The sequence below is a fragment of the Rhopilema esculentum genome, chromosome 10, assembly GCF_057945365.1.
Source record: "Rhopilema esculentum isolate cy_ngs chromosome 10, ASM5794536v1, whole genome shotgun sequence".
NCBI lineage: Eukaryota > Metazoa > Cnidaria > Scyphozoa > Rhizostomeae > Rhizostomatidae > Rhopilema > Rhopilema esculentum.
The window spans coordinates 12342100-12360495 of NC_142824.1; the positions used below are offsets into that span (position 1 = coordinate 12342100).

At 36.7% G+C, this 18396-nt stretch overlaps 1 protein-coding gene across 1 annotated transcript; it reads left to right on the top strand.

Moving 5' to 3' along the window:
• Positions 1-3309: 3309 nt before the first annotated feature.
• Positions 3310-18322, top strand: LOC135687534 (potassium channel subfamily K member 13). The gene is made up of 2 exons (XM_065204119.2): positions 3310-4983; positions 15854-18322. Exons 1-2 carry the CDS (start codon positions 4689-4691, stop codon positions 16840-16842), a joined length of 1284 nt encoding a protein of 427 aa, XP_065060191.2. The 5' UTR covers positions 3310-4688; the 3' UTR covers positions 16843-18322.
• Positions 18323-18396: the final 74 nt, after the last annotated feature.

Genomic DNA, 18396 nt, shown 5'->3' on the forward strand with positions numbered 1-18396 from the left:
AGTTATGGCCAAGCTAACGCCGACGGCAGATTCCAAAAAAACATACAGGCCAATTATATCAAATACTTTAGCAGGAACAAGCAATTACACCGAGAGCTATAGACCGGCTGAAACTACGGAAATGTATCAACTAGAAGTTACATTGCTAGGACACAGGGGTTTACTCGGAAAATTCCACGTGGCAAGGATGCATTTCCACGCTTGAGATGCATCATCATTTGCAAAAAAGTATTATTGTGCATTATGTAGTTGTTATTGTTGGCTTCAAATGCTGGACCACGTCTTGTCATAAACTTTGCGTACTTCTTCCAACCCTCCCTTCCCATTTTACTTTGCTTGTAAAATTTCGTGATATTTTTTTTTTCTCAGTGGACCTCAGTTTACTGACTCTTGCAGAATCGAGAGACTTAGACATTTCGCAGGTTCAATCATCATCAATAAATACAATTTGCTGCCTTCAGACAATCTTGGTCCGACTTTTGCACTGGCCGCCCAGTTTCCTGCACAACTTATTTATCCGAACGAATCAATATACAAATCGAAAATTTACTAGCCCTTTTCCTTTCTGAATACAAATATTAATGGCATGAGTACCCAAATGGTATGAGTACCCAGGGGGCGCAGCTGCCCCTCCTACCCTCATCCAGAAGGGGCGGAGGGGGCAAGCAGTGCTCTTAGATATTCAATCCAAAGAAAAATTATAGAATCTTGTAGATAATTGATGACTGGTTTAGCCATTCTCAATGTGGTATTAATTTCCATTAGGGTAGAAATTCAAAAAATAGAAGAATCTGAATATTCCACCTATACAGCTGGCTGTCAATATAGCCCCTTGTTGTGCAATTCAGTGCCCAAATGACAAATTTCAGAGAGTATACCTAACTTGTAGAAAGGAACCCCGTGTTTCCCACATCAGTGTTCCCAACTGGTTGATCTGCTATTCCATGTTGGTTGCTAAAGGAAACTAAAATACAACTGACATCCATTCGCCTTCCTGCGCTCCTAAATGCTTGGTCCAGAAGCACTACAAAGAAAGCTTTCTTCCCTACTGTTTCTGCTTTGCCAAAATGGCCTTGTAAGCTAGACTCAACCTGCTACTATTAATAACGGGAAATTTTTTTTACAGACTACGACAATAAACTTCAAAAACCAACGGTGTCTTATAAGATACTGACTATTTTGCCCATCAATAGAACAAGACCATTTTGCCCATCTGCAACCATGGAGTATCAAGGCTAAGCGGACAATCAAACTCTTAGAGCCAGCCCATTTAAAAACGCCGTTCTTTCGTAAAACCAAAAATTTCGTAAAAACCATACTGACACAGCCATTTAATACTCACTTGCACAGAGAATTTTGTAAACATTATGCCAATGTCAAGAGTCTTTGATTGAAAAAGTCCCAGCTGTATAGGTGGAACACGACTCACGACTCACGACAATTATTGGGGGGCTCTAACCCCCCTCCCCGGCCCCCGCTTTCGACAGCCCTTAAGAATGCTACACCTATACCACAGTATATATTGGGGAAACAACAAAGCACAAATTCTAAGATGCGTTGTTGAAAACTTCCTTTTTGGAATGACTAATAAAAATCGCTTACAAAGTGTCCTACGAAATAGGTCATCACAGAGTTGTGAGTTTACACTACAACAGGGCATTTTTTAACATATAAAGTGGTGGGGAAATTCCCCACCAGCTCCTTTCATTGCCCCACCAGTGGAACATGTTTGCCCCACCACTTAAGTGCCCTTTTGATTCGGTTACTTTTTTACTTTTTACTTTATTTGAGATATTGGTGGATGAAATCTTCATTAAAAAGGTTTCAAATCTCAATTCATTTTTTCCTGGAACTGCTGCTTCTATCGGCGATTCCCCTAGAATATTTTTGAAAGCCTGTTTATCTGTAAATTCTGACTTTATCTATATGCCCTTTTTTCAAATGCCCCACCAGTGGAAAATTCTTAAAATATGCCTTGCACTACATTTTATTTGCAATACTTGAACGAGACTAATAGGAAAGTCCAAGCTGAACAAATCAATTTGTTTTTTGGCAATTATAGAGTTCGAAAGCAGACTATCATGGAAAGGCTTGATGCATCAACAAATTATGAATTGTCTGCAATTGGTCTGAAGGGAAAAACGGTGGAAATTGTCAGGTGGTTGGTATGAAACATCTTATAATCAATGTTCTTTAACATTGCCCAATCCTGTGCCTCATCTGACATGGTTAATGTTTTGAGGGGACTATAGTTTACAAGACCCAAGCCACGGCGGCAGTCAACTATGTGTAAGGGCAAAGCGCGATGGTCCTAGACGACAACGTACAAAGGTATAAATATATTTGAGCCATTCCAACGTAAAACTTTTATGAAAATTGACACCGGAATGATACAAAACCTGGGAATGTAAACATTTGATGCCATACACAGCTTTGACGTTCCCACCTAATAACAAAGATCGTGATAGTGAAATGCGCACGCGTCCCATATGCTACTGTTGCTGTTCCATGTTCGCATACAAAAATTATACCAAAACGCATGCCACATTGGGTTTAGTTTAAAACTGCCAGTTCAGACGTATCTTTTTCTAAAGAGTGTGCACCTCCAAATGAGACCGAATCGTCATTTCAGATACAACACAATGAAATTAACATCTGATTAAGTCGACAGTCTAAGGTGTTGCTAAAATCAGACATACCCAGAAAGGCAACTGTTTGATATTATGTATCAGACACCGCGGATCGGGGGTGCTTGGGGAAAAAATGCATAATTGCCGTTGTAATACAGCTGAAGTCACGCTGAGTTTTATCATTTGCGAAACAATGCCCCTTTCATGTTAGGATTTGTCTTGTAATTAGGATTCTGATACCTCCCACCCTCTCGTAATACCGTCCTTTAGCATCTTTTATCTACCTTCGAGCATAATTGGATAGAAAAAGCCAATAAATATATGTTTTGGCAAATATATTTGATGTCCGTGTAATAGCAAATACATTTTCGATGAAAGTAAGTTGATAACAGATGTACGCTCAATTTGTCATAAGTAGTTACGAAACCAAGTACTATGCAATCGAAAATATATAGAAACTTCAGTTTTCAAAGCAAAAACACTCAGAATATAATTGGCTATCTGGCATAACAATTTAAACACAGAGAGTGAAATTATACCCCCCCCCCCCCCAATTTAAGTATAGCTTTAGAACGGAAGCGAATCTCTTTACATAAATTTCCCAATGTTTTGAAAAGAATAGAAACATTGACAATTGTCTTTGTTTACAGCTGTAAATCTTCCCCAACAAGTTATGTTGGAAAATTTCCGAGCATGGACAATTTAATATAGGACCACGAAGACCCTTTTGGAGCGTAACCAACCGTAAAGGACAGTAAAGTGAAACTCTCCATTCAGCAAGACCGTGTTATTGCCAAAAACTTGTTTACTGAGAAACTTATGGTAGAGAAAAAGCACAACTTTACAACAAACCCGGTAACCGACACCAATAACGTCAAAAACCGTTAACGGCGATACTATTAGAAAACCGAAAAACCGAACGATTTTTATGGGAAAGAAACCAAAACAAACGGGCAAAAATTTGAAAAAAACCGCGTAACCGTAAAATCGAGACACCCCGGGAATTTCGTACCCCTCACCATCCTCAATTTATTGCCCTCAATTTACGTCCCTGCTACCGTGTAGAATTGAAAAAAAACCGCAAAAGTTGCTTGAAAGTATCTTGAAAAAATATGTGGATTCTTGCTAAGGACTTCTATTCAACTCAAGGATTAATAAAATGCACTAGAGACAGTGTTTCTCGTTGGAAACAATGCTTCCATGGTAACACATATTTCACAGCACCCGATGTTAACTTTTCCTTTCTTTATTATCTTAACACAAACTCATTCAAAACTATACCCAAAATGCTGGTATTGTGCCTTGTGTTTGACGGTGGACACCAGGCGATAAATGGCGGTGAAATTATGTCCGCTTTTATTGTAAACACCCGATTAATATAAGTGTAAAAATGCGAAATTTTAATATAACCCTAATATTTCAGTTGCTCCATCAATGATATGCGATTTGTTGCAGGTAAATTGATAAATAGAAACCATAAATTTACCTGTCCTATTTTTATGAATGCATTATGTCATTTATTACCGGTATTGCCAAACAACGGATTTATTGTGAGGCTAAAGCTAATTTGGCACCTTAGCTGACAACGGGGAATACTCAAATTCATCGTATGGATAAACTTGGTCATTACTGCAATCAAAGCTACGATCACTTGATATCCACTTACTTCACTGGAGCAGTTGCCGCGAGTTCATTTACCAGAAGCAGTTACAATTGAATACGGCTGCACGATCTCAAACAATGCGTATTCACATTTGGTAAGGAGTGGATAACCTCCGCTGCATTAAGCACGTTGACGATACAAGATGCAAATACATATAGAAGAGACATAAATGCAGCATTTTACGAGTTGAGACTCGCGTTTGATGATGGGAAGGAAAACGCGCAGCCGATCGCGAACACAAAGCTCTTCCACATATGTCATATTGTTCTGTTTTCACAAGAAATCAAACGTATTTGAAGGTTTATAATTGGAGTAATCAAACAGCACAGTTTCACAGTAAAACTTCCTTTTGGATTTGACTTGGCCTCTACTGCTTCATTGCACATTTGAAGGTCATGAAGGAGGATACATTGCACCTTTTAGTTTTGATAATTCTGCTTATCCTGTACATGGTTATCGGCGCCGGGATCTTCAGCGCCCTGGAACAGGAGCACGAAGAAAAAATGAAAAAGCATTACAACAATATCTTTTTATTGTTTTCAAGAGAAAATAATTTAACTGATTCAGCCGTATCTCGTCTTTTAGAGTCTCACAAAGAGGCTTGTCTCCTTGGCGTTGGGCTAGATAGCGTAAATAAATGGGACTTTGCGGGAGCGTTTTATTTCACTGGTACTGTGATTACCACAATCGGTAAGTTCTACGACTATTTCTTCTTTTTCTATATTTAGACCTTTAAGTGAAAGTAAAAGTAGTTTGCAATTTTTGATTTTTTGTTGAATTGGTGGAGCATTCCAGAGAGCTAAATACAGCACTTTTGTCATAGATCTGTTTTGAAGCCCTTGAACCGGAGGACAGATTTTTATCAGGGGCCTGAATTTTTAAGCCTTTTTTTAAAGTACAGCTATGTTGGTTGTTTTGGTCATATTAATTTGATGCAAACCAAGATGTTTTCCTTCGTTTTCTATTTTAAAGCATTTTTGAAATCCTGGCAAAACAATGCCACACTGGGTGCAACAGAATCGTTCCGTTTATTCCTACGCGCCAAGCAGTTTAGAATACACTTCAAAGAGACTTGAATCAATTGGTGTTTTTATACCGAGCTGCAGCGGCTTGTAGTGTTTGTATACATACACAAAAAATTATTCATTTGCGATCAATAGAATCACGTAGGCTCGACGTATATATCTATGGCATTTCGTTGCTTTTCAAATTTAAGCGAAAAAGAAAACTGCTACTCACCATAAAGTGGTATTGTCGGGAAACGTTCTGGTGAGAGAGAACAGTGGTAGAAACTTATTTCGGCAATGGTATTATTTCAAGATGCTTTTTCACAGCATAAGCGCAAAGTTGACATAGGGATCATAAGACTTCATGAAAGCCCCTCGTCGCCCTTTTCTTTACGGAATCAATTTATTTCCGTTATTGAGGGGCTTTTTTGAAAAGAGCATGAGCATGGAATTATTCTTATTATGTGCATAACGACAGATTGAAGTTGGGCTATTGCTTTTCCTTGTCTCCAACTGCCATGTCTTCTCTTGCAAGGTCAACACGTAGTCTATTTTGAAGGAGAATGTAGCATTTGTCGACCTTTGTCTATACTTGAAGCTGGCAGGATATGTTTTTCTTGCCGTATTCCTTTCATTTCAACCGGACATTTCCTAGTGAAAGTGATACAAAACTTTCATCTAAAGGGGAAAAGCAGCAATCACGGCTATCACAATTGTACAGAAACAGTCTTTCTCATTTTTGCAAAAAAATGTGGAGGTTGGGCTGAACCCAGAATACCTTTTCAATCCAATTTATATGCATTTTCACCAAAGGAAACTCATATCACTAAATATGTCTTTATATATTTTCTAGACTAGAGACCAATAATGATAGCAAAAAAAGCCATAATTTTTAATAGAACTGACAAGAATGAAGAGGGGCATGGGTACGTCTTTCAGAAACTCTTTTATGCAATAGATAATCCTTTTCCTAAAGCTTTCCAAACACGTGGTAAATTATCCTACAAGTTGGATCATAAGGTGACCTAATAATTCTATTGGGAGGAGAATGTAACCCAACCCAAAAAAGGAAATGGCTACCTTGTAATATAAATTTTCGTACACTATATCTAGAATATTCAAGCATTTTCTGATTAACATTTTCAACTGTAATTATTCTTTATAATAAACTAACTTACAATTGCACGAATGTCTGTTTGCTTTACTCTTATGGCCCGCTGAATTAAGGGTTTTCGTGTTTGATAGACGAAAGTTCTCCTAAGGAAAGGATTTGACCTTAGTGCACAAGCAATCCTAGTTAAAACTGTTGAACTCAGGTTAACTAACCAAAATTTTATGATTCATTCAATAAAAGATTGATTAAAAGACTTTTAAAGACTTAAGAAAATCAAGGTACGAAATATTGCTTTTTGCATATGAAATATTTTCATATATTACCATCATTGATCATCAATTACTTGATTAAGTTTGAAAAACAATATATGTCAGGTCCATTTACTAGAGTGAGCTCTACCAGAAGTATATACCTCTAAGAAATATACTATTTTCTAAGATAGAAAGTTTAGGCGTTTCAAATGATGACGCTTCAAATGTTTCGTTTCCAATTTTCATTAACTATAAACAATAGAGCTTTCCCATAGCAAAATATTAGAGCTTTTTTCAAAATCTTTTAGTATGTGTGTTAAATTTTCCCGCCTCCACCCCCTCCCCACCCCCCTCCTCACTTTCCAAACTGTGTCGAGCCCATGAAATGGGTATGCTGAGACCATGATATGCTGAAGCTATTTCAAGAGACTAAGGTTTGCTAAAGAATAGCTAATTATTTGATGAGAGCACTCATTTACATCGAGGTATATATCCTCGTGTTTCATTTGTACTGATCTTTTATAATTACTCTCGCATATTGTTTGCACGGTAGCAAGTCCACAACATTCAATATGTATGCTGCAAAACGGGCGATGCAAGCTTATTCTATATCTCAGTTGGCAAACAGTGCTTGATCCCTTTCCTACAAATGCAAACTATTATGAATAGAAATATGTTTAGTAGTATTTCTAGCTAATGCCACTTCAGTGGTCGACTAAATAAAACTGGCTATCCTTAAACATATATTTGAAATCGGCCGTGTTTAAGAATGATTCTTTCATACCGTTTTTACTGAAAAGGGATTTTATGAATCGAAAGTAATTTGACCTGTGTTTATGTGGGAAGAAAACAGAGAAAAAATTTTCTCCCGGACTTGGTGTCGAGATTTTCAAAGTAATGGTTTGGTGGAGTTTTACAAAACGGTCTGCTCCGGCTTGTCTCAAGTTCGGGAACGCTCGATATGGCGAAAGCTGGCCTAAAAACGCATGATCATGGAAATAATATTATAATTTAAAGCACTATCTCTTACAATAGAGAACTCATACAGAAACCTAAATACCTACACCCAGTAATAAAAGTTAAATGATGCATTCTTATAAATGTCTACAATATCATCTATTAGAACTCATAGACTTTAACGTCACAGAAATGTTTCTGTTAGAAGCATCAATTCTTAAGGAAATTTTCTTCTGTAGGAAGCGAATGGAAAATTAACGACAGGTCAAGCTTTGGGTTTCTTAAAATAAATTTCAATTGATCTTACATTTAAACTATCATCAAATTCTTTAGATTTTCCTGAAGGCATAATAATTGTAGAAATAGGGAAACGAGAAAAATTCAATTGCCTCGTCAATATAGCTAAAAATCAGCTATGATTTCACATTGGAGAAGAGACAAAGTTTGTTAATAGTCTTAAACAGTGTCATTAATTTAAATGAATATATGATTCTATAGAAACTCTTGAAATGGGTATAATTTGATTTAGAACATAGCTTTAAAATGAGGTCAAATGTATATATGAATAAGGTCTAAATGAATAGTTCTTTGGCAGCCATGAATAAAAAACTTATAAGAATTATTGATTCAACTAGAATTTGTTGTAATACATAAATCTAAGATTATCTAGAGATCTTTTATTTGTAATTGTCTCCATAGGAGACAAGCTAATAGAACCGTATAATCTTTGAAAAATTTTCCGCAGGGTCATATTATGAAGATGCGAATCTAGGAAAATATATAATTTATTGTCTCGCTTTCTGTCCCTAATATACGTATGAGAAACGAGCAACACATCCAAAGTACTCCTGTGGAGACATTTATCTCAGCACACTTGAGTCCTGCCAGATCTTTAAAAAGTAGGCGACAGCTATGAAATATAACTTTGAATAATATTTAACATTATGCTAAGCTAGACCACTTTACTTTTATTATTTTTTTTAGGCCGGCTAGAATTCTAATTGTATCCAATTTCTTTAGATGTCATCATCAAGCGGGCATACGGTATCGTAAGGGCAGTAGAAAATACGTTACGACAATTTTGACATTTCAGTTAAACATTACGTTACGTAATATATTGAAGCTGCACCTCTCCAGTATAAAGACGTAATAGTAAGTTTTCTTACGCGAAAACCTGCTTTGCCTGGCTTATCACCCCTTTTCACTATAAAAAGGTTAATTTAGCATCTTGGACTCAATGGATAAAGAAAACAACAACATTTGTAGCAGAAACCCAAACAGCCTTTTACCTACGCTTCTCGCTTCATGTACGAATAATTTATTATACCTACGCCCAGTGGTGCCATGAAGGTGGGCTCAGGATGGCTCAGGAGCGTTCAGGGGGCCCAGCCTCCTTCTTAAAATTCAGAGAGATTTTGGGGGGCTCAGCCCCTATTAACTAGTGGAATCATATTTGGTTGGACGAACTTTGTGTTGGCAACCCTTTATCATACTATAGATTTCTCATGAATGAGCAGTTTTTTGTGTCATTGAATAGTTTTAATGATTCCTTGACACAAGATAGAGTCTGTAACACAATCTCAAGTATATTGTGTGTGGTAGTGGGTTTGGTTAAGGGTGTTGTCTCTTGAATTTGCCTACAGGAAAGCCCCCTTTCCTAACTCTTAAGCACGGCATCCTTGCCTACGCCTGATGCCTCAAGGGTAATACATTACTGTCAGAAAATAAAATCTTGCATTTCTCTTGCAATTGATAAATAATGGTTTCCTTATTTGTTGGGGGAGACGAACAAGAGAAAGTATTTTCAAAAAGGGGGCATCTTGATAACAGAGTCAAAGAGCATGCGTATTTATGTTGGTAATAATGACCGAGTTCAATTTGCATGCTCTGTGACTCCAGCCTGGGGGCCATCTCAATCACTAAAAAAATTTCCTTTGGTTCGTCTTCCAACAATTTTGGCCTTTTGACACACAAAATTCGTTTGGGTTTGAAATCAAAAAACAAAAATACTTGTTGGTGGGGAAACGAACCAGCACTTGTTCAGAGGTCCGTTGGCTTCCAATATTTTGCACCATATGCACATGCGCAAGACTAAGAATAAAACTCTGGTTTATAAAATGTAGCTACGATATATGAAAGTTTGGATTGAATGCTGTGAAGTGCCATGAGATACAAATTTTGTCTTCAAGCCTTTGCTCAAATGCGCATGTGCATATTATGCACTTTCTCATTGGTTCGGACAAAATGGATAGAATAATAGCCCCTGGAGTAAATTTGGGACTTAAAATGAATCTCTCTCAAGTCTGAGATGACTACCTGGCCTTAATACTTCAACTTCTAAACCTCTTCTGAAATGCAGTGGATGGTTTTAAAAGGTGTTTTGTTAGTTTTAATTAAGGCCACATAGGAGAATTAAAATTATTTTACAAACCATTTACAAATGTTTATTGTGCTTATTACATGTTAAGCCTTTTTCGCTTCTTTGTTAATCAGCAAATGCGATACGGAAGATTCAATGCATGAACATCAATTGAATTTTATATATAGAATGTTAATAAAAACTGGCTTGTCTAACGATTCTCTTTAGATCAAATAGAATTTCTTTTATCGACAACCAATTCTAAAATGACTTTAGATCAATACAAGAATCGATGCTATTTGATATCAAATGACCCTCAAATCGAGAGAGAAACGGAATGAAATTGTTATTTTCTTATGTAAATTCTCACATAGTAAATTGTACAAAATTGTCAACAAATCAGGGATCAGCACAGTCTTTGTTTGCTAAATTTGTTTGAAAACGGCCCAGCTGCGAGGACTTACATGCAATAACATTTTCATTTATTGACCGATTGGCACTTGAAACGTGGTAATACAATGTAGGAATGTTTGAACAGGGGGGACGCGAACGGCAGATCCATCACTCTAGAAAAAGCAACACTTACACTTTTTTTATAAGAACAATTTTTTAAGATTGTGAGCCTCAAAATTGGTCCAAAGTTAAGAACAAATTAAGAACAAGCTGAGGCTGAGCTACTGTAAAATGAAATTTTGAACAACGTTTTATCTCAAAAACGAGGATTTTTAGTCATATGTGGGAGCAAATGGCAGCAGACGTGGCAGCAAATGAAGGTTGTAGTGTATAGAAGTAGATTCTATGTAGTAAAGTGAGTAGTTTGTAATTGTAAATTTTTTACATTGAATTTTAAAAAAAGTAATTGTGTCACTAAACTCTACCTTTAGAATTTTTTTCACGTAGACAAGTTTAATCACATAACGTGTAAAGCATCACGTTTTTGACGACTTTTCACTTTGGTGCTCTTACGGCGTATCCACTAACGAATACCCAGGGCGTTGATAACCACCATCCAGGGCAGGTACCGCGCAGCTTTTGGGCTAGCAGGGGCTTTAGCCCCCCCCCCACCTTTTTGCAATAATAGGTTAGAAATTTTTAGAAAGTTTACTCTAACACAACTTTAGAAAGCTTACTCTTTCGGATCCCAAGTAGTAGTAGCAGTTCATCTTGACAAGGAACCCATTTTTGTTCATTTTCTTGATGTCTTATCTTGTTAAATCTCTCTTTTTAGTAACTTTTATCTTTTCTGAAATAGACTGTTTATAAAAATTAAGTGGAAAGAAGCAAGTATTTTCTAAAAGGGGTGTTTTCTGGCATTCTGAAGGGCGTAACCTCAAAAAATCCTCGGCCACGCCCTTTTCAGCCCACCCACTTTTAGAATGGTGTGCGGTGCCTGACCCAGGGCGTTAGTAACCATCACCCAGGGCGTTAATAAACCTCTACCGAATCTTGCTCTCCAATGTGGAGAGAAAAGGGCTTTAAATAGATAAAGGTGCTAATAGATAGAGAGGGAGTTAATAGTTGTCTAAGATAAAACCAACGAAGGTATTGTATTAATTTTATGTATTCATTGTTATACCCCGGGTGCCAGAATCTCCATTTTTTAGTCTCAGAAATATTTTTTGAATTCTTTACCACCACAGCCGTCTACAATACTTTATCCCTAGATTCATGATGCTCTTGTGCCAAGGAATCATTGTTGCGTATCAAAAATGCTAAAGGAATTTTTCTGAGTTTTCTGGAATGTAAAAATAGAAGAAAAGATTCGATTTTCGTATGATTTTCTCCTCTCTTTTAGATTTCGTATTGTGTTATTCCTTCTTTAAGCTTTTTGTGTGGTTTTCTTCCCTTCACTAAGCTCACTAAATCAGAAGTCATAAATTGTAGGTAGATTAAAAGAAACAAGGGCTTGAAATGAATAATTTAACCGTTTTTTGTTCCAGCACTTCTCTTTTGACTCACTTCGACCATTGCAAAGGACAATTCTTTTTGTGTCGTTTTCTCTTTCGTAACAAGTCTAAACTCGTTTGAAATTGAAGATCAATAGCAATTTTGACCTGCTTTGGAATATACCTTTGCTATCAGTTCAATCTCTGTTAGTTCACAACCACAGTTTAGTTGCAGCCATTCAATTCATTCTATCTTGACAACTTCACTCCTTCTCGATCCTTCTCGATGACTGTTCTCAGCTCGATACCTTAATAAATCTAGAGCCCAATTCAATGGAGGGGGCCAGAGAGACGAATTTTCAGAAAAATTTTAAGGACAACAGTAATTAAATTGCGTCATCGGTCCCAGCTCCCTACAGAGCTCCACAAGTTAGTGATTGTCGGTGTGAGCCTGCTATACCAGAAAACTTTCAAAATGCTCCTAATGCTTAAAAAAATTCGAAAATTCCCCGAACAGGAGGGGGTGGGGGGGGGGGGGGGTTGATCGGATTCACTCCCTTCAAAAAGCCACTAACCCAATAACCACGAAAAATTCAAATTGATTCATCGTTCACAAAAGAGAGTCTTGCTGAGTAAAGCGATTGCAACTTCTGTTTAAAAATAATGTTGGTGTGTCATGCAAAGAAACCTCGGCTGTTCCTTCTTATTTTTTCAAAGATTCAGATATTAACGTTTAAAATGTTGTAAAAAGAGCCGTTATCAAAGAGAGATAAAGCTCTGAAAAGGCCGACAGTTTGGCATTAATGTGTGCATGGATACTTTATTTTGCCGCAAATGAAGAAATGTTTTGAAGTATGCGGAACGATACGTGTTTGCACATGCCTTCTCTTGACTTTTATTGTCTTTCCAACGCTAGAAAGCAACCTGCAAACATTACGAACAGACGAAATGTAAGCACGGCTGCCTCGTGGGGTAATAAAAAAGAAAATTCCAAACACGCGTAGGATTAATACAAATTTTTGAAAATCTTGCGACTGGAATTAGATTGAGCCAGAGTTTGTTATTTGTCTTCTTGTGAATGTTTTGATTTTTCGAAGGTATTTTCGTATCTACTCTTTGTAAAGAGGTGAAAATTCACTCACCAGTTTTAAAATCAATACAAAGTTGAATGCAGATAAACACCCTAAAAATCATAAATTTACCTGGAAAAATGGGAACAACCAACTTAGGTCATTTTGGTACTTTATATATTGACACCTGTCTTCTACTAAAAATCAGATATTCAATCTTATTGGTCAAATAAGTAACCAAGCAACGAACGACCAATCAAATCTCGCAAGTGTCCGTCATTGACACCGATTGCATGGGCTATCTGTTTCTTTGTGACGCTCGAGAATGAAAATATCGTAGATAGCTACAGCTGATTATACACCTTGAGTGTTTATTCGATTCTAAAACTGCAAGGGTGCAGAGCATTTTTTGTGCTTAATTGGTCGGTTACGGTATCGAGAAATTCTTGTTTTTATGCAAGAATCATTTAGAGTAGATTTCCCAATATTCTTAAAAGTGATTATTGTTGAATATCACGATGTAGCACGATGTATCCTTTTTGAAAGTCTTCCTACCAAAGTATTTTTAATGCACATTTAATTCAAGAAATGCTTGAAAGGCCACGCCTTTGACATGATGATTTTGTTAGTAATAAAATGCTAATCGATGGAAATAAGAGGACTAAATAACAAATATGGAAAAATATAATACAGTGTGAATAGTTGTTGACAGAAATTGCTCAGAAAGCTTGCGCATTTTTTTAGTCAAGAGAGTAATTTTGTACTTTCTTGAGAAACATAGCTGTCATTACCATCTGGTTAATTGCAAGTATGTTGTCAAAATTTGCTTGTTTTCACAAGACTAAACGTTCTTGCATTGAAGGCCTAGAAATTTAATCTCCAAAGGAAACCGAGATTGCTCAGCCACTGCAAAAATATGGTTGAAATGAAGCTTCTGTATCTCCAACGCAAGTTGTTGTCAGGAAGATTATTTCATAAGTATATATAAGAAATTGAAATGCAAAGAAGGACGTACTCTGCTTGTTCAGCTGCCGCTTCTGCTAACAGTGCGAAAGAAACTAAAAAGTCAACTTGCTTTTTAGATTTTCTTCAGACAACTTCATCTTATGCACGGAAAACTTAATTCAATGAAAAAATGTCCTTGTGATATATAGACATTTTGTTTAGCTGAACAAACAGTTCTTGGCGCACAATTGATGTGTACTACAAAAGTACTTTAAAAACAAGCGTTGTTAATCTGCTTCTTTCAAAGTAGAAGTTGACGGCATTTTTGACGTTCATCTCAAATGATCATTTGCTAGAAACGACAAAGAAATCGATGTTACCAGGCAAAGTTTCTTGGCTAAAACATACACTGTTGCCAAGGTAGATGCTCAATATCGTGTTACCAAATACTCACGAATTTTTGAACCCAACAAGAGATATACACATTGATTCGTTTGATTTTAGGCTCCTTTCTTTCCATCCTCCAAAAATGCTGGCGTACACACATATTTTATAAGAAACTGGTTATAAGAAATGAGTACTGGACAGTCAGAAAAAGTCAAGAAACTCCAGTACTCGAAACAAAAAGATTAAGAAAATGTTAAATCGTGATAAGACTGAGAACAACGAAATTTTGTAAAATCCAAGAACATGATTGCCCTGACGGCCTAGAATTTAAAACACAAGAAATATACTTCCCACATGTAAATACAGCATCAGTACGGAAGCGAATCTCTTGACGTGATAAAAAGTTCACGAACATTTCATAACATCATTCATGACATCATAATTAAAAAACTCTTAAGAAACAATGAGCATTGAAATTTCCAGAAGATTAAGAAACTGGATTACTCAACATCGACCTTTGTTTCTTATAAAAAAATGAGTATATTTTAGTAATTATCACTGATCAAAGTGATATTGAAAAAAAGACTACTGGAAAAATAAGCTATAGTTGTTGCTGATGCTGTTAATATTGTATTGTGTTGAATGAATTCAAATCTAAATTCATTGACATTTCGTAGTTTTGAACTGACCTGGATTATAACAACGAACAATATTGATTGTCTTCAAGAAAGAGGCAAAAATCTTTAATTTCCTAAATAAATTGCCTTGGATCTTTATAAACTCTACATGTACTCTTTGTTTTTACAAAGTTGTAAACTGTACTTGTAGCGGCAGAAAATTCCATTATGGTAGTTTTCGTAAACCTGAATGTACCAGCAAGGATTCCTGCATTCAATTACAGCAAGAGCAAAAGGAGAAAAATATAAATAATAACGGGCAAACCATTATGAAATGAGAGGCACAGTTTCATTTTACGAGGGCAGAGGTACCCTTGGCATTAGAGCCTAAAAACCCAGGAATTCATCCAGGGAGGCCAAAGAAAGGTACACAGAGCGCAACCACCCCTCTTGCCCATTGAAAGGAGGGGGAAGAGGGCCAAAAATGTCCTTCTCATAAAAGGAACCTTGACGTGGGCCTTTTGCAAATGCCAAAAAGTTTTTATGACATCCTGACTGCAGTGTCTTATTCATGACGAAATTTTTGAAAAATGTCATATGGCAGCAGTTCGCCCATTTTCAAGGTGACTACCGGAAATTGAAATAAAATGTCGTTTGCAAAAAAATAAGTAGAAACTAGGAATTTTTTCTGATGCCCTTTTATTAAAGCATGCCCCTTTGCCCATTGATTGTTTTTGCGTTCCTGAATTCTGAATTGTAGACCGATGCAGGACATTATTTCAACATCATCTCTGTTGCAGGCCTCCTTGTTTGTCAATGTGAACTGAACTAGGTGGATAAAACATATAGGCTCCACATTACCTTGCCTTTCTAATCATTTTTCCCTGTCTTTGCATTTCGGCTTTCATTTTGAAAAAAATCTTGTACTCAGAACTTTAATTGTTTTCCTTTTTTTAAATTCTTTCAGGGTTCGGATTGACAGCACCATCTACCTTTGAAGGGCAACTCTTCTTCATATTCTTCGCGCTTATTGGCATACCTTTGAACATACTGTTCCTTAACACGGCGTTACAAAAGATAGTTTCTATGCTTTCTGACCTCATTAGGTCTGGTTACAACTGCATGCCTAAAAATAAATTCTTTACGCCGCCAGGACCTAAAGAGTTGCCTCTTGGTGAGATGCTCGTCGCCTCGTTTGTGATTTACGCCCTAGTGACGTTGTTACTGGCAACAGCATTTACTTTGATAGAAGACTGGACGTTTTTCCAAGCAATCTACTTCTTAATAGTTGCATGTTCAACAGTGGGATTCGGAGACTATGTTCCGAGTAAAACACGGACCAGTGTGGGGCACAATGTTCACGATGGATATCGCCTTGCTAACTGGTTCTTGATTGCCATTGGGCTTCTGTTAATCTACGTAGTTCTGAATCTGCTAGCTAATTTCTTTAAAAATGTCCTTTCACGATGCATCGATCTTTGTGGAATGAAAATTTGCCCTTGTTTAAAAACACAAGTGGAACCTTTTGATTCAAGTACTCAAAAGAACCGCCAGTCAGCCATTGGTGGTAACAGACGGGCTGTGAGTCGAATAAGCTTCGCAAACGATTTGGATGCCAACGGACCAGATCTAGGATCATTTGCAGCTATACAAGTTGCATTAGATAAGTTGAAAATGGAAGCCAGTTCAGATGACCATGGAAGCAACACAGAGCTTAAAGCACTTACTAACATTGAAAAGATTCTGCAGGCGGAGTACTTCCGAATTAGGTCCCGAAGGAAAAGCAACAGCGTAAAATCGCGCTGGAAAAGAGCTGCAAGACTGGTGAGAGAGTTGTCTCCTAAAGAAGAAGCCTCGTCTTCAAATCAATCAACAAATAACAATAGGAACGAGGCATCGCTGAAACTAGAGGATGCGAATTCGTACGCTGACCTGCCTGGGTCAATGGGTAACTGAAGGGCAGCTAAGACACAAGATATGCCTGCAGGTTGTGTCGAGAGTGCCTTGAGAACTCTACCTGAATTCTATGAACAATTCGGGAGGGAGTCAAAGAAAAAGGATCTTTAAAGGTCCCTTTTAAAGACGCATCGCTCACGAGAAGTTTCTAAAGTAAACCTGAATGGGTATAGACTCCCTTTGAGATTCTACGATTTACTGATGATGGTCATGGATCTTAGAGCCTTTGCTCCAATTGGTTAATTGTAACAGCAAAAACCATTTTCATTAAGTTTGAAGATGAGAAAAGAAACTACAAAGCAGTTATACAATATTGGTGCATCTCTAACCTATTTATTATGTATATTTCCGAGTCGACCATTACATCCCTTCACCTAAAGAAGGATTGTTTGCCATTTGCTTTGAGATGTCTCAGCATTGCTGTGTTTACCAATGAACCAAAAGATTATTTTAGTACACGATGGAAGTCTAATCTGCAGTAGTTGAATTTCTTAATATGTAGTGAGTTATATAATGACTTGTGAATAGGTACAACATTTCTTTCTAACCTCGGTGTATTGGTATTGGAATGTTTCTAGAATATTACTGACGGATGGAAAATAATATAGCTATAGTTTCGAGAGAAATCAAGTATCGTTTAAGATTTTACGAAATCATTCTAAAAAAAGAAATCTAGAAAACTTTGAAACCTAAAGGAATACGGATGAAAAAATCGAATCAATACTTTTGATTTTCATGCGAAAAAAGTTCCATACAGTATTAATCTCAAACTGTGAAGTTTGTATACACGCTCTGAAAGGAAGGAAGTTGATATTCTGATAATGATCACAGGTTAACTTTTTAGGTTATAAGATTAATTTAATAAAAATGGTGCAAAACTAATAATTTCGTCAACAAGCTTATCATTTTCAAATTGCAACAGGAAGGTTGAATTTGATTTCATGGAAATTAAAAAAATTGGAAGCGCGAAATTGTTTGTTTGCATAAATGTAATGTTTAACAGGGCTGAATTTATTGTACACATAAACAATTGAATATTATGTTTATATTTGTGCTGATAGCCTACACTAATTATTGGCGATCAAACTTACACAACATACTTTGAAATGTAATATAATTTAGTAAATCCTTTCACCCTTAATTTAAAGGAACTTTGAGCCTTGACTAATTGAACTTTGCCTGACCTTCGATCTGTAGTAACACATTTATTCTATCTAATGATTGGGGTATTTACCACTTGTGAAGAGAGAAGTTTTATTGGAAATGGACCATCAATTAAGATGCATCGTATAAAGCAATGATGGGCACCTTAAATAAGAAACTTGAATGCTAGTTTTGAGAATCAATGCTTTTTCCAAAGTTCAGATTTGACAAAATATTCAACAAAAAGGTCATCGTTTGACTCAATAACCATTTCGTGGCATATGGAGTCTTCTGCAAGTCGGAGAAGGTACGTTGATTTACAAAACCTTTTCGTCTAAAAAGAGGTTTTGGGGAGCCATCAAGACATGCTATTGCCTTTTATTTTCTGGGCCTAGAGTAACTTTGTTCAAG

Excerpts from the sequence above, each read along its gene's own strand:
- LOC135687534 (XM_065204119.2), top strand. The coding sequence starts at position 4,689 with ATGAAGGAGGATACATTGCACCTTTTAGTTTTGATAATTCTGCTTATC. Across the intron at positions 4,984-15,853 it reads TACTGTGATTACCACAATCG|GGTTCGGATTGACAGCACCA; the intron begins GTAAGTTCTACG and ends AAATTCTTTCAG.